This window comes from Dipodomys merriami, unplaced genomic scaffold, assembly GCF_024711535.1.
Source record: "Dipodomys merriami isolate MVZ:Mamm:240054 unplaced genomic scaffold, mDipMer1.0.p SCAF_194, whole genome shotgun sequence".
Classification (NCBI taxonomy): domain Eukaryota; kingdom Metazoa; phylum Chordata; class Mammalia; order Rodentia; family Heteromyidae; genus Dipodomys; species Dipodomys merriami.
In genome coordinates this window covers 1,514,494-1,528,592 of record NW_027203315.1, presented here as the reverse complement: position 1 = coordinate 1,528,592, position 14,099 = coordinate 1,514,494, and the positions used below count along the sequence as shown (strand labels likewise).

Here is a 14,099-nt window from a genome sequence, read left to right as displayed (position 1 = left end):
TCCCTTAAATTTTGAGCTCAACAAAAGTGTTGGTCAAATGATAATAACAAAAATAATAAAATCAAAAATAAAATGTCATCATCAGGGTTACTTTGAATGAATGTGGTATGTTGGTTCATGTCTTTCAATTACAGCTATATGACAGGCCTAGGTAGAAGGCACTTCAGTCCATGAACCATCCATTACAGAAAGCATCCAGTGTGTCAAAATGGGAGAATGAGCTATATCCAAATGGCCGGTGTGTGTGTGGGGGGGGTGGTGGGGGTTACAAGTAGAAAGGTCAAGGGCCTCCTAATCCTCCTATTTTTTTCTTTACTAGGCCTCAGTAGATAAGCAGAAGGGTGAACAGTGTGAGGGAAGGGGTTAAGCTAGAAACCTAGCTAAATCTGGAAATGTGAAGTCCACTGTCCTTATCTTGTAAATGGAACTCTGGCCAGGATTTAAGAATTCTCTTTGAAAAATTGAAATAAATACAGAAATTGTTGAAGGGACAGGAAGCCTGAGGTGAAGCACTGAATGAAACCTCTTATTAACAGAGAGAGATTTCTTCAGAACAGCCCACAGGGCTCATGATTTCATTCCTAGCTTTTATGGAGGCCAAGATGAGAGAATCTCCTTTGAAGTCATCTCTGGCTGGCTTCAACTCAGTGCTGAGTTGAAGACCTCATAGTTGCATAAAAACATTCTTCATGAAAGTGTGAAAGTAGAGCCCTTCATGTAACCAAACAGCTCTGGACATATCTAGAATAACTGGCTTATATAGGATCTGAAGTCTTGGTCTTGGTTTACTAATTAAGCACTGTCTGATGTTAACAGACATTTTTTCTAAATGCCTCCAGGATATCTTTAATTAAATAACTATATAGTGGCATCTATCTTGGCTCTAGAAATTCTAAATTTAGGTCAACCTTTGGGTTTCTGTAAAAGAAGACACTATATTTGTTGGAAGCCACACTTTGGAAGATGGAATACTGCAGTGTTTATTACACAGCCAGCAGTCTGCAAGCAGCCTGTTGTAACAAAGACTTGCAGTCCACAAATTCACTTAGGCAGCTTGGAAACAGGACAGAAAGGGAAAAAAAAAGAATAAATAAACAGCAAGAAACCAATCAGCACCAAGAGAGTGCTGAATTGGGACACTATGATGACCGGAGACAAGCCAGGAGACAGATCACAGGACAAGATCACAGAGACATATGGCATGGCATCTGGTGTCACTGCTGGTGCAGCCTAAACAGGGCCTAAGCAGGAGGCAGGTCCACAGGAAATTCCTAGTCCCAGGCACTGGACTAACAGATTGAGTAACATATCAACCAAATTCTCACCCCTGCTTCCAGGGAACCAGCCACACCCATCAGTTGGGTGGCAAGTGATGGATGGGGGAATTTCCTTCCACCTGCATGAAGACAAGATGCCAGACCCCACCATCCACCATGTGGCCAATAGGGCACCAGCCACACCTGACCTCCTTACTTAATATTACTGAATTATTAAGTCAATTTATAAAATGTTATAGTCTCCTTATTATTTTGTATACAGTTCAAGAATTTCCTGTTTATAAAAGCCATTTTTCTTGAGCCCCACGTCTGAAAAAATTCTTCTCACATTCACTAAAAATTAAACATTCTTTTTTTTTTTTGTCAAGCCATGGGGCCTGATCTCTGGGCCTGAGCGCTGTCCCTCAGCTCTTCAGCTCAAGGCTAGAGCCCTACCACTTGAGCCACAGCGCCACTTTCGGGTTTTTTCTTTTTTTGCTTATGTGGTGCTGGGGAATCGAAACCAGGGCCTCAGGCATGCAAGGCAAGCATTCTATCACTGAGCCACCTTCCCAGCCCCTAAACATTCTTCTTTTGAATAGTTCATTTCTTCCTTCTTCCTCACTCTTTTCCTTCCTCTTTCCCTCTCTCACATCACTCCTTCCTTTCTTCCATCTTTTGTTCCTTCTTTCCATCGTTCCTTCCTTCCTTCCTCTTAGGGCCTAGAAGTGATGCTGAAATTCAAGTGGCAGATGGTTTTATTTTTTTGTTAACTTCAATTTTTGTGAGAGGTTGATCAATATCTTTGTGTGCTTGATTATTTCCCCTAATGTCCTATCCACTTTGGCCCTCTATGAGATAACACAAGTGCGACACATCATCCACACTGGTGTTTTGTAATAGCTTGCTCAGAAGAACAACTAAATAGGCTAAGAGTGAATCAATCACAAGTTGCTCATCACCAATGATTAATTAAAGAAAAGAGCAGGCACTGAAGACACTTTGGGGTTCTCCCCCAAGGCACAATGCAGATTCTAGTCTTTATTAATCCATCATATTTTTAAATATATCTTTTATTGTAAACATACTGTACAGATTAGTTATACCATTATGAGTTAGGTCATGAATACATTTCATTTTGAGCATTGTTACCCCTCTGAGAAAGACTTTACTACTATATATGTACTGCAATAAGGACTAATATCTTCCTTTAGATCTTCCATTCAAAAACTGAACTGGAATAAGTAAGTCATTTGTACTATAACGCATGGATCACACATACAGAGGGACCCTTAAGGGAACAGTAGAAATATGGTTGTTCTCATGTTCTTGCCTCCAATCATAAGAGTATTTACTCATCTATTGTTCCCATAAGCATGTTGGAGATGAACTGAATCCAGTCCCAAAGCGCTAGAACTCATATTTCTAAGAAGAATTCATCAAATTACCTTGACACACCATTCCTTAGTATAAAAGACACAAGTGCATTATTTCAATCTCTTAATTACTTTTCAAGACTGGTTGTTTCTACAGGCTTTGGATAATATTGAAGGACAACATACCCACTCAACATAATGACAAATATTGGCTCAAAGAGAGCTGAAGAGTGAAGAATGGTTTCCCATCACCTTAGCTTACCTCTGCCATGAAGGATTTCTCTGTATAATTTACAGAGGTTTTCTGACAAAGATTTTCCTACATTGGGTTTCTTTCCTGGGTAAATATTTTAATAATTGCTGAAGGTTGGCTTCTGGTTGAAAGACTTCCTCTCATGTTTATCTTGAGAGAAATTCTGTCATGTGGCCAGGTCTCTGATACCTGTACAGATGTGACTTCTGGCAAAATGTTTTCTGTACTCATAGTTTCTCTCCTGTGTATGATCTCACATATGCTGAGGACTCAGTTCTGATTGAAAGTCATTTCACATATGTTCTATTCACTACTTTCTTTTCTCGATGTGAGTCAGTTCTCTGATGAACACTGAGGTATTCCTTTCAGGTGAAAGACCTTCCACATTTGTAATATTTTTAAGATTACTCCGCTGTGTCTGTCCTATGAACTTGGATCTATGAATACTTAGTAAAGGACTTTCCACATTTGATATATTTGTATTTTCTCGCCTGTGTCAGTTCTGTGATGCAAACTGAGTTAGGACTTTTTCTTGAAAACTTTTCCATTTATATTTCCTACATAGGATTTCTCCCTCTTTGTGTGTGAGGGTGTGTGTCTGTGTGTCAGTGTTTTGTGTGTTTTCTGTGATGAACCCTGAGCTTTGTCGTAGTTGGAAGACTCCACATATGCTATATCATAAGGTCTTTATCCTGTATTGGTTCTGTATTCCAATTTCAATTTTCTTACAGATCAAAGACTTTCTCCATTTGGTACAATCCTAAGTTATTTCATTTGTGTGAATCAACTTATGTGTGTTAAGTTGTGACCTCCAGGTCTTTCCACACTGGTTGCATTCATAAGGTTTCTCTCCTTGTGTTCTGTGATGGATATTAAGGTTTGCCTTCCCGGTGAAAGAATTTCCATGCCTGCTACATACATAACATTTCTCTCTGGTGGGTTTTTTTCTGATGGACAGAAAGGTGTATGTTCTGGGTGAAAGACTTTCCACATAGCTGACATTCATAAAATTGATCTCCTGTGTTTGTTCTCTGGTGGACAGTAAGGTGTAGCTTCTGGCTGAAAATCTTTCCACACATATGACATTCATAAGGTTTCTTTCATGTGTGTTTTCTGATGGACAGTGAAGTTTTACTTCCAGGTGAAAGCCTTTCCACACCTGTTACATTCATAAGGTTTCGCTCCTGTGTGTGTGTTCTCTGGTGGCAAGTAAGGTTTGATTTCCTGGTGAAACACTTTCCACACAGGTTATATTCATAAGGTCTATCTCCTGTGTGTGTTCTGTGGTGGACAGTAAGGTATACCTTTTTGGTGAAAGACTTTCCACACAGGTTACATTCATAAGGTCTCTCTCCTGTGTGTGTTCTGTGGTGGACAGTAAGGTTTACCTTTCGGGTGAAAGACTTTCCACACACATTACATTCATGAAGTTTCTCTCCTGTGTGTATTCTCTGGTGGCTAGTAAGATATGCCTTGCAGGTGAAAGACTTTCCACAAATGTTACATTCAAAAGGATACTCTTTTGTGTGTGTTCTCTGATGAACAGTAAGCTTTGATTTCTGCATGAAAGACTTTCCACACACATTACATTCATAAGGTTTCTTTCCTGTGTGTGTTATCTGATGGGCAATGAGGGTTGACTTCCAGGTAAAGGACTTTCCACACAAGTTACATTCATAAATTTTCTCTCCTGTGTGTGTTCTCTGGTGGACAGTAAGGTTTGATTTCTGGGTGAAAGACTTTCGACACATGTTACATTCATAAGGTTTCTCTCTTGTGTGTGTTCTCTGAGGGAGAATAAGGTGTGTCGTCTCGGTGAAAGACCTTTCACACTGTTTATATTCTTCAACTACAGAAGACAAATGAGGTCTATATGCAGCACATATTGTACCAGGTTCACTCAAAGCATCCATGGTCTGACACCCAGTGAGCTTTTCTGTCCTCATCCCTAAGGAGTTCCCATTATTTTTAATCAGTTCTGACTTCTGTTTTGAGCTCAAATGAAAACTTCTTATAAGTCTCACTTTTTCCTCCCCTGGGTTACTATTCATGACTGCTACTTCAGAGAGATATTTATTGTGACTTTCCTGACAGGTGCTAATCACATCCTCCATGACTGGGACATCTAAACTGAATAATAGAAAAATAGACAAAAACATAAATGAGACCCACAAATTCCTTTCTATAACGATATTTTCTCACATTCTGTTACTAGATTTTCAAATATCAAATCACTGCTTTATGCAGAATATATACTTTTCTCTGCAATGTAGTAACTAAGAAAGTAGTACTGACATTTTACAATGCAAAATAATGTTTTTCTGTATTACAGATTATTATATGTTTCTCCAGGAAATATTTCCTGAAGTTATTCATCTCCATACTCTTAATGCTTCCATTCTGAATCGCCCTCTATGCCCAGCGCCACTGATAAGAAATTGTCCCCATCAGAGCATAGCAGCCCTAGCATACTGATATTTTCCTCCTACCTGCATAATACCAGTTTAAAAGAAAATGAGATCTCCTTTCTACATTTCTTATTGTCTTTTTCTCTTTATGAAAGACTTCTCTACAGAAAAAGAGAATTGCTAACATTAACTACACTGGCACACCAAATTCAGTTTGTCTCCACGTGAATTCTGGATTGAAAATTCCTTGAGACAAAGGATCACATAGTTCTCTGCCACACATGACTCAGGTGCACTAGGAATACTATTGCTCTGTACTGCTCAAAATAAACAGACGCACTGGGCTCTGGATCCATCATCACCATTCAAGATGCTTTAACTCACCTGTGAAATTCTTGTCTGAGGCTTCTCTTATCCATGGTTCTGCACCTTGCGCCAGCTTCACAATCAATTCAGGTTTAGGAACACAGTGCCCTGTGAATAAGAAATAGTGGAGAACAATTGCTCTTGCTGGGTCATCATTAATGTAAATTCACAGATATCCTGTTCATAAGGTTGTTCCTAAATCTGGTTTCTCAATTGTTTTTTGGGGGGCGGTCGAGTTGTGGGGCCTGAACTCTGGGCCTGAGAGCTGTCTCTCAGCTGTTAAGTACAAGGCTAGCACTCTATCACTTGAGCCACAACGCCAATTCCAGCTTTTTTTCCCTGCTTATGTGGTGCTGAGATATCGAACACAGGACCTCAAACATGCAAGGCAATCGCTCTATCCCTGACCCATCTTCCCAGCCCATGGTTTCTCTATTCTTAATAATTCCTTGGTGGCGTTTCCCCCAGCTTTGAGTTTATTGTGTCCATTGTGTGGCTTGAACTCAGCTCTTTTGCTCAAAGCTAGCATTCTACTAGTTTGAGTCTTTGCCTACATTTCTAGTTTTTGAATGGTTAATTGGAGATAAGAGTTTCATGGTCATTTGTCCACAGTTGCTGGCTTCAAACCAAAATCTTCAGATTTCAGCCTCCAGAGTATCTAGAATTCCAAACTTGATGCACTAAACTCTGTGTCAAGTTTGGCTTATAAATACACACTTTCACCTACTGATTTCCAGACCATACTGTCAGTAGTAATGTATATTCTATCTAGACTGTAGATCCACCTATAATAATTACCCCAAGTCTGGAAAGTCAGTCTCCTATTATTGGATCATAGTTTAGAACTTTTGTCCAACTACTGATTAGAAATCTTAAATATTGAGAATAAAATTAGCTCTTGAGTTACATATAATGAAGTTGAAGTTTCCCTTAGAAAGAAATGATACTTCCCATGGACTGGAATCTTTTTTTTTTTTTTAGAAAAGGTTATGGTCCAAAGGCTTACAACTGTAATCCTTCATTGACAAGGTGAGATCAGAACAGGTAGGCTTCAAACCAACCTGGGCATGGAAACCCAGAATATACCCCAAAACAAAAGCCAAAATGAAGTTGTGGTTCATGCAGAAGTGCGAAAGGCAAACAACACCAAGCTCCCAGACCTGAATTTGGCTGGCTTGTATACTAGCAGTTTTTTAGCTGGGAATGGACTGGAATCTTATACCTAGATAACATAAACAGTCAAATGTCTACTAAAATAAAAGCACTTGATCTTCCAAGAAAAAGTGACCTTTGCTCACCCAAGGACATTAGGTTGCTATAGGTCTCCAGCATCACATCTCTGTGAAGGGTCCGCTGACTAGTATCCAGATCCTGCCACTCCTTCCAGGTGAAGTACACAGCCACATCATCAAATGATATCAGCTTCTGTAATGGCACATTTCCATCAAGAAATTAGACCTAGGTCATGAGAATTCCAATCTGGAATTTCATTATGCTGCAGGAATGCTTTTTTCTTATATAAAATATTTGCAGCTTGCTACAAAACTAAAAGTGGACCCCAGCCTATCACCATGCACCAACATCAACTCAAAATGTTTTAAAGACCTTAACACTAAACCTGAATCTCTGAAACTACTGTAGGACAGAGTAGGAGAAACACTTGAACTAATATGCACAGGAAGGAACTTCCTGAACAGAGTCCCAGGGTCACAACAAGTTGGAGAGAGACCCGACAAATGGGACTACCTTAAAATAAAAAGCTTCTGCACAGCTAAATCTATCACAACCAAGCTAGAAAGACAACCAACTAATTGGGAAAAAATATTTACCAGCAATATATCAGACAAGGGGTTAACATCCTGTATATACAGGGAACTCAAGAAACTAATCCCTCCCAAACCTAACAAACCAATTACTAAATGGGCAAGGGAACTAAAGAGGGACTTCTCAAATGAAGAAATAAAAATGGCAAAGAAACACATGAGGAAATGTTCATCATCCCTGGTGGTGAAGGAATTGCAAATAAAGACAACCCTGAGATACCACCTTACCCCAGTCAGAATGTCCGACATCCACAAATCAGCCAACGACAAATGCTGGAGGGGATGTGGAGAAAGAGGAACCCTATTACACTGCTGGTGGGAATGTACACTTATACAACCACTTTGGAAAGCAGTCTGGAGGGTCCTTAGAAATCTAAAGATTGACCTCCCTTAATACCCAGTCATACCACTTCTAGGCATCTACCCTGAACAACAGCAACCAATATACAAGGACACGTGCACCTCCATGTTTATTGCAGCACTGTTCACAATAGTTAGGATATGGAAATAACCCAGATGCCCCACCACAGATGAATGGATCCAAAAATTGTGGTATCTATACACAATGGAATATTATGCAGCCATTAGAAATGACAAAATAATGGCACTTGCAGGGAAATGGATGGAGCTAGAAGGAATCATGTTGAGTGAGGTAAGCCAAGAGCTAAGAGACAAACGGTACATGGTCTCCCTGATAAGTGGATGCTAAATCCAAAATGTTAGGTCATACGACAAAACTAACAGGACTTAAGAAACAAAGAACTCCCACTCATCTGGTCGAAACACTACTAAATATCCCCATGCTGCTGATTACATGTATGGTGTATAACATGTGAACACCGTTATATGTTACAGACTGTGATAGACAATTTGATCCAGGAAAGTTAGAATGAATTGTGACTTTAAATGAGCATCATTATTCCACAATACTGTGAAATTCTGGAAATTATGTAATCACTTAATCACAATCAAAAAAAAAAAAGAACCTCGGGGAAGGTAGGGAAGGAGGGAATGGTAGGGGGAAAACAATGGAGGGGGTAACAATGTTCAAGAAGAATTGTACTGATTACTTCACTCATGTACCTGTAACCCTTTGTATAGTACCTTTACAATAAAAAGAAAAGGGAAAAAATGTTTGCAGCTTGCTGTGTTATCTATTCACTGGGAAAATTAAATAGCAAATTAGAAATATTTGACAATATATAAACCTGGTCATTTAAACACACAGATTGGCAGGACACTGGTGGCTTATCCTCCTAGTTATTCAGGAGGCTGAGGTCTGAGGATCTAGGTTCAAGGCCAGCCCTGGCAGGAAAGTCCATGAGACACTTATCTCCAATAAAACACCAGAAAACTGAAAGTAGTACTACTGTGACTAAAGTAGTAGAGCACTCACTTTGACCTGAAGAACTGAAGGACAACAACCAGGCCCAGAATTCAAGCCCTAAGACCAATAAAAAATTACAGTTTCCCTGAGAGGGAGGGGGGAGGCTGGGAAGGGATGTGAAGGGTCAACAAAGGAGGAGGCTGCAATGCTTGGTAAGAAATATACGCATTATCCTGCCCATGTAATTGTAACTCCTCTGTAGAGTATGTTCACAAATAAAATTGAATTAAATTAAAAAAAAATAATGAAAACCAAAAAAAAAAAATTACAGTTTCCCTAATGCATGCAAACACATTTCTCCTGCTAGCAATAGAGACAAGATAAAAACTCTAAGGAGACAATAATCTGGCATGACAACAATAAGTCTTAGGAGGTGTCTGAAAAATTATATTATTTTTTGATAAAATTTTAGTACATATCAGGGTAACAATGAATTAAACAAATATTTTTTCTGAATTTACGTATACTGCTTCACCATAAATCCTATTTAGATTTTCTATTAACACGTACTCTCATAAGCAAGCAGAACACATTCAGAATATGACATGGAATACAGAACAAAGAACATTACTAGACCTATGAGAAGCAGTGTCCACCTGAATATTAAAAAAAACTAACATTACTCCAGAAAGTAGCTAATGATTTACTTGGCCCATATAAGATTTGATTGAGTTCACACATAAAAATATCCTAGATTAACCATGTTTGGGTTAAATACTAAATATTGAAAAGTGGTCACATACCCTGATATTTCTATCCTATGTAAAAAAGAACTGCTACCATGAAGGTTTGTAAACTTTGCCTCCATACTACAATACAAAATATAGGTGGAAGGGGAATAAAATATTCTTTTCATTTTAATAGGCTTCATGGAAGGTGGAGGAAAATGTATAGAAGCTCAAGGAACACTCAATATGGCAAAAATGATGAATTTGACCAAATGCTCAAATGTCTCACATATTCCTGATTCATTTATCCAGTAGATTTCTCAGGATATATTTCCACTTGTGTTAGTTAATAGCAAAATTCCTCAGAGATCCAAATCAATTCCTGAGCAAACATCTGTGAGATTTTGCAACAAGTGATATTTCTAATAAAGAACACCTTGTCACTCTATATATTTTTTTTATCAGAACCAGTGCCTCTCATATACTGGCAGTGAATTAAAATATTCAAAAGTAGTGGGAAGGAAAAACTAAACAGAATACCACATCAAATGAAGTTAGAACAAAGATAACAGATCAGGAGAAAAGTGATTTTCTTGTAGTTTATCATTTGGGGGAAGGAAATGCTTTTCTGTAGGGAACTCTGAAGTTGAGCTGAAGGGGGAAAAGGTTTGAGAGGTTGGAATTCCAACCTGACCAAAATGAGAACACTGAGAGCTGGCTGCAGAAGGGTTAAAAGAGAATTCTGGAGAGGGTTAAGAGACTGGAGGGCAGGCCTTTTCCTTACTGTTGGAAAGATAGAAAGATAGCATCTGAAACTGAGCTGCTGTTCACCTTCAAGGCTAGGTAAGGTGAACTTCATGTCTGCATTTTCTCTGGGAGCCAGTCTTCTGTCTCAGGAGAATAAGGAAACATGTTTTTCTCACAACCTGTTGTGGCTCTCATTGTACTATTAATATAGATACTTCATTTTTGCATGTTATTAATGGTAACCTTCCCTGTGTGCACTCAAGGAACTATGCTTGATTGCACCAAGGGAACAAGTGCCAGAGAACCTTTGGAACCTTGGTTTTCCCTAAGTCTATCTGTTTATGTTTTTGTGATTTTTCTAATTTTGTTTCTGGAGTCCTGTAGAACTCTCTAGGCAACTATTTTCCTATACACTGGATAAGGAAAATGTCAAACCTAAGAGCCATGTCAGCAAAGTAAAACTGATCACTAAGAAAAAGGAGTTCCCAGATAGATCATTTGAAGAAAAGAAACAACTGAGACACACATGGAGGAAAGAGGGAATGAGAAAAGTAAGAAAAAATGATAGAAAGCTAGATACAAAGAGAGAGAAAGAGAAAAATATCCAACACTAGTGAATAGAAAATCAAAAATAGAGAGAGAAAATAGAGGAAAGAAATTTTGTGAGGATACTTTAGAAAACAAACAGGAATTTGTAGAAAGACCATAAAGTTTAGCAACAAATATAGCCTACGTTTCAAGTAAGGCCAAGACCATGAAGTCGTCCAAGTACTATATATGGAGAATAATTTAAGTACATATAGGTTAATCATTCCTTAAGAACACACCAATGTGTGTCTGTCCATAACACCTTTTCAGCAATTCCAGGAAAATTTCATTGAAATAGTTTAATGTTGCTCATGAGGATGTGATCTGTTTACAAGCTATCCTTCACCTTCCATGAGAAGTAACCTGCTCGGTGTCATTACATCACATAATACATTTGATTACATTTTATGACAAGATGAAACCTAGACATTCTGAAGCCAATCTGCATTCAACTTAGAAAGAATATAACCATTTAATCTGCTAAACCTACAAGCAATTTTAATCTGATAATCTATAAGCCATATGAATATGTTCCTGAGGCTGAATCTGTGTGGTTGGAATTGCTTTAAATTCTTGAACATCTTTAGGTTCATATAATGTAATAAAATCAAATGAGACATAAAAAAACAACTAATCAGTGATCCATTCATTCTGTCTTGCTGCTGACAATGAGCAGAAGATTCTGGAAGCATGGCTGGGATGCAAGAAAAATGAAGTATTCAGAAATGAATCTGTGAGACTTTCGGCCCAGAATTTCCTCTTGCAACATAATACATGGGCTGGAAAACGGCAAAGACTTCTTATAAGAGAAGAATCTTTAATGTCTCAGGCAGAGCATTAAAGTCTCCAATATACACAAATCCAGTCCATTTCCTGGTAGATAGATATTATTAAACCAACTAATTTCTATGTTTATGTACATACTACATTTATAAAACTGAATGTTCCTACAAAAAATATTGAATAACTGAAAGCAAAAACATATCACATTTCCACTAAAAGTAATTATTACTGAATATACTTCAGGATGAATGAACTGCTTTTTATAATGCAAAGGTATCCTAGGAATCCATTGGAATTTGTTTCTACCTCATTCATTTACATATTTAAACATCATGGGAAGCATGTATGCTGTAACTCAGTAGTTTTCACCCAAAGTTACAGAGGAAACTGTACAGAATATATTTCTTGTGCTGTACTATTCAATAATGGTTGTCAAATGGCACATTTCACTGTATCCATTGCAAACATATGCAATGATTTGCAATTTGCCATTTAACATGCTTTGGCCAAAGGAACATGAGTAAAGATGAGGTAAACCCAGGTTTGGGAAGTCCCTAATGTTCATTTCCCTAAACAGTCATGGGAAGATCGTTGGCCATCCTAAAGATACAACATAAAATACTCCATATAGGAGTGAAACACCTGAAGATAAGCATCACCTACAAAGCATACAACCTTGAGTAAGACATATTACCTCAAGTTTTCTTCTGTGATTTTTCATTTAAGGCCAACTGTCCCCGACCAACACTTTCTGAACTAGGAGGCACAGCCAACACACTAGAGCTACCATTAACACATCCATAGATGGGACATTTACGATAAGGTTCAATGAATACATACTAAAATTTATAATGGTAACCCACGCTGAATGAATTAGCAAGAAGAGGATTAGGGCTTACTACATGAATAGATATTTTCATTCATAACAATTACCCCACCTTCCCAAACCACAGCCTCAGGTACCCTCTGATAACTAGCATCTGGGTTATTCCTCAAGCCAGCTCATCACGACTCCTAGAAATTAGCTTAAATCTTGCAACAACACAAAGTGAGAGTGGTGTAGGAAAGAGTACCACGTGCATCTGGTGCTTAGGGAAGTAGCAACAATTTTTGCATAAGGCAAGGGAAGCTAGCAGTATCTTCCCCTTCCTGTGCTTTTCTGCTTCTTCCCTTTAGGGCTTCTCAGAATTGACAAGGTCTGTCCATTTAGGATGGAGATTCTTATTCATAGGGCGCTCTGCTTCAAACATTGCTAGGCTTCATTCCTAAAAATACAGGACCAGCACTCACTACTCCAATATCCCATGTACAACTGTCTCTAGAAACAGGATGGTGAACAAACATTTGTGAACTCAAGCCAATAGATTAAAACCTCAAGCCAAAAATATTAAAATATCTCTAGGAGAAACAACACAGAAGCCACAAATACAACTTCAATGTAAGAGGACTCAAGCCAGGCATACACCTCACAATTTCAAAAGAATTCTTCCTGTACTCCTCTTCCACCTGGGCAAAGCAAATAAAGTCACATGTGTTAATAGAAGAATCCCTTGGTCTTGGAGTACAAATGCACAGCTCTTGGGCTCTCCTCATCTGCAGAATCACCCAGCTTGCTCTCAGACATTTGGGAACCAGGTTCTTGCAGCTCAGAGCCCAGAAGCTAATGGCAGCACAAACTCCTGAACCTCAAGCAAATTATCAACCCCAAACTGGAGAAAAGCATGGAGGGGAAAGCAGGTGCTTTGGCTCAAGTGTAAAGCTCTCCTCTTGAGCTGACAAGCTCAGGAACGTTGCTTGCAGGCCCAGAGACCAAGCCCCACCAATGACTGAAAAAAAAACAAAACCAGAAAAAGAAACCCGTGGAGGATACACTCCAGCAGCAATCCCACAGTTCCTACCTGACATCAGTTCCAAAGCTTGAGATTCCTTCAAGTTACAGCTCCCAAGGTCCACTGCACAGAGCTATGCGCCTGCCTCCTGGCTCCCACCTATGGAAGGCCGAACTTTACTTCCAGCAGTAAGGCAAAGGGAAAGAATACAGAACGGGCTGACTTAAAACGCCCAACAGGGCGTGGAGACGCATGCCCAAAAGGATCTCTGCACCACTTCCGCCCTCCAAAAACAAAAACTCAGGACTTTCAAACCAAAAGCCCTCCACGGAGACTACAATTCCCATAATGCTCGGCGCCACCTTGCTTCACCTCTTGTCAGAAGAGTGCTTGGATGCATTGGGACTTTTCTCTCCCTGCTGTGGGAGCTAAGGTGAGTTTCTTCTTCAAAACCACTGTTTCCTTTGTGAAATATTGTAAGACCAACCAGAAAATGGATAGATATGGGGAGAATTGGATGCATTGACTTTTTGGTACTTAGTTCTAATAATGAAATTGAGGTTATGAGACTGTGTTTCTCATACCTTTCTTTTTGTTGTATGCCTGTGTTCTGCG

The 14,099-nt window shown here is 39.0% G+C and overlaps 1 protein-coding gene across 1 annotated transcript in view; it reads right to left on the bottom strand.

Annotated features, from left to right (window-relative positions):
* The window catches only part of LOC138831386 (zinc finger protein ZFP2-like), a 124,296-nt gene that overhangs the window by 85,836 nt on the left and 24,361 nt on the right, over positions 1–14,099 (bottom strand). Inside the window, exons 3-4 of the mRNA XM_070028498.1 lie at positions 7,783–7,810; positions 4,190–4,672 (exon numbers count right to left, since the gene is read on the bottom strand). Of these exons, the coding sequence (XP_069884599.1) occupies positions 4,190–4,672; positions 7,783–7,810 (511 nt within the window). The remainder of the gene's footprint in view (positions 1–4,189; positions 4,673–7,782; positions 7,811–14,099) is intronic.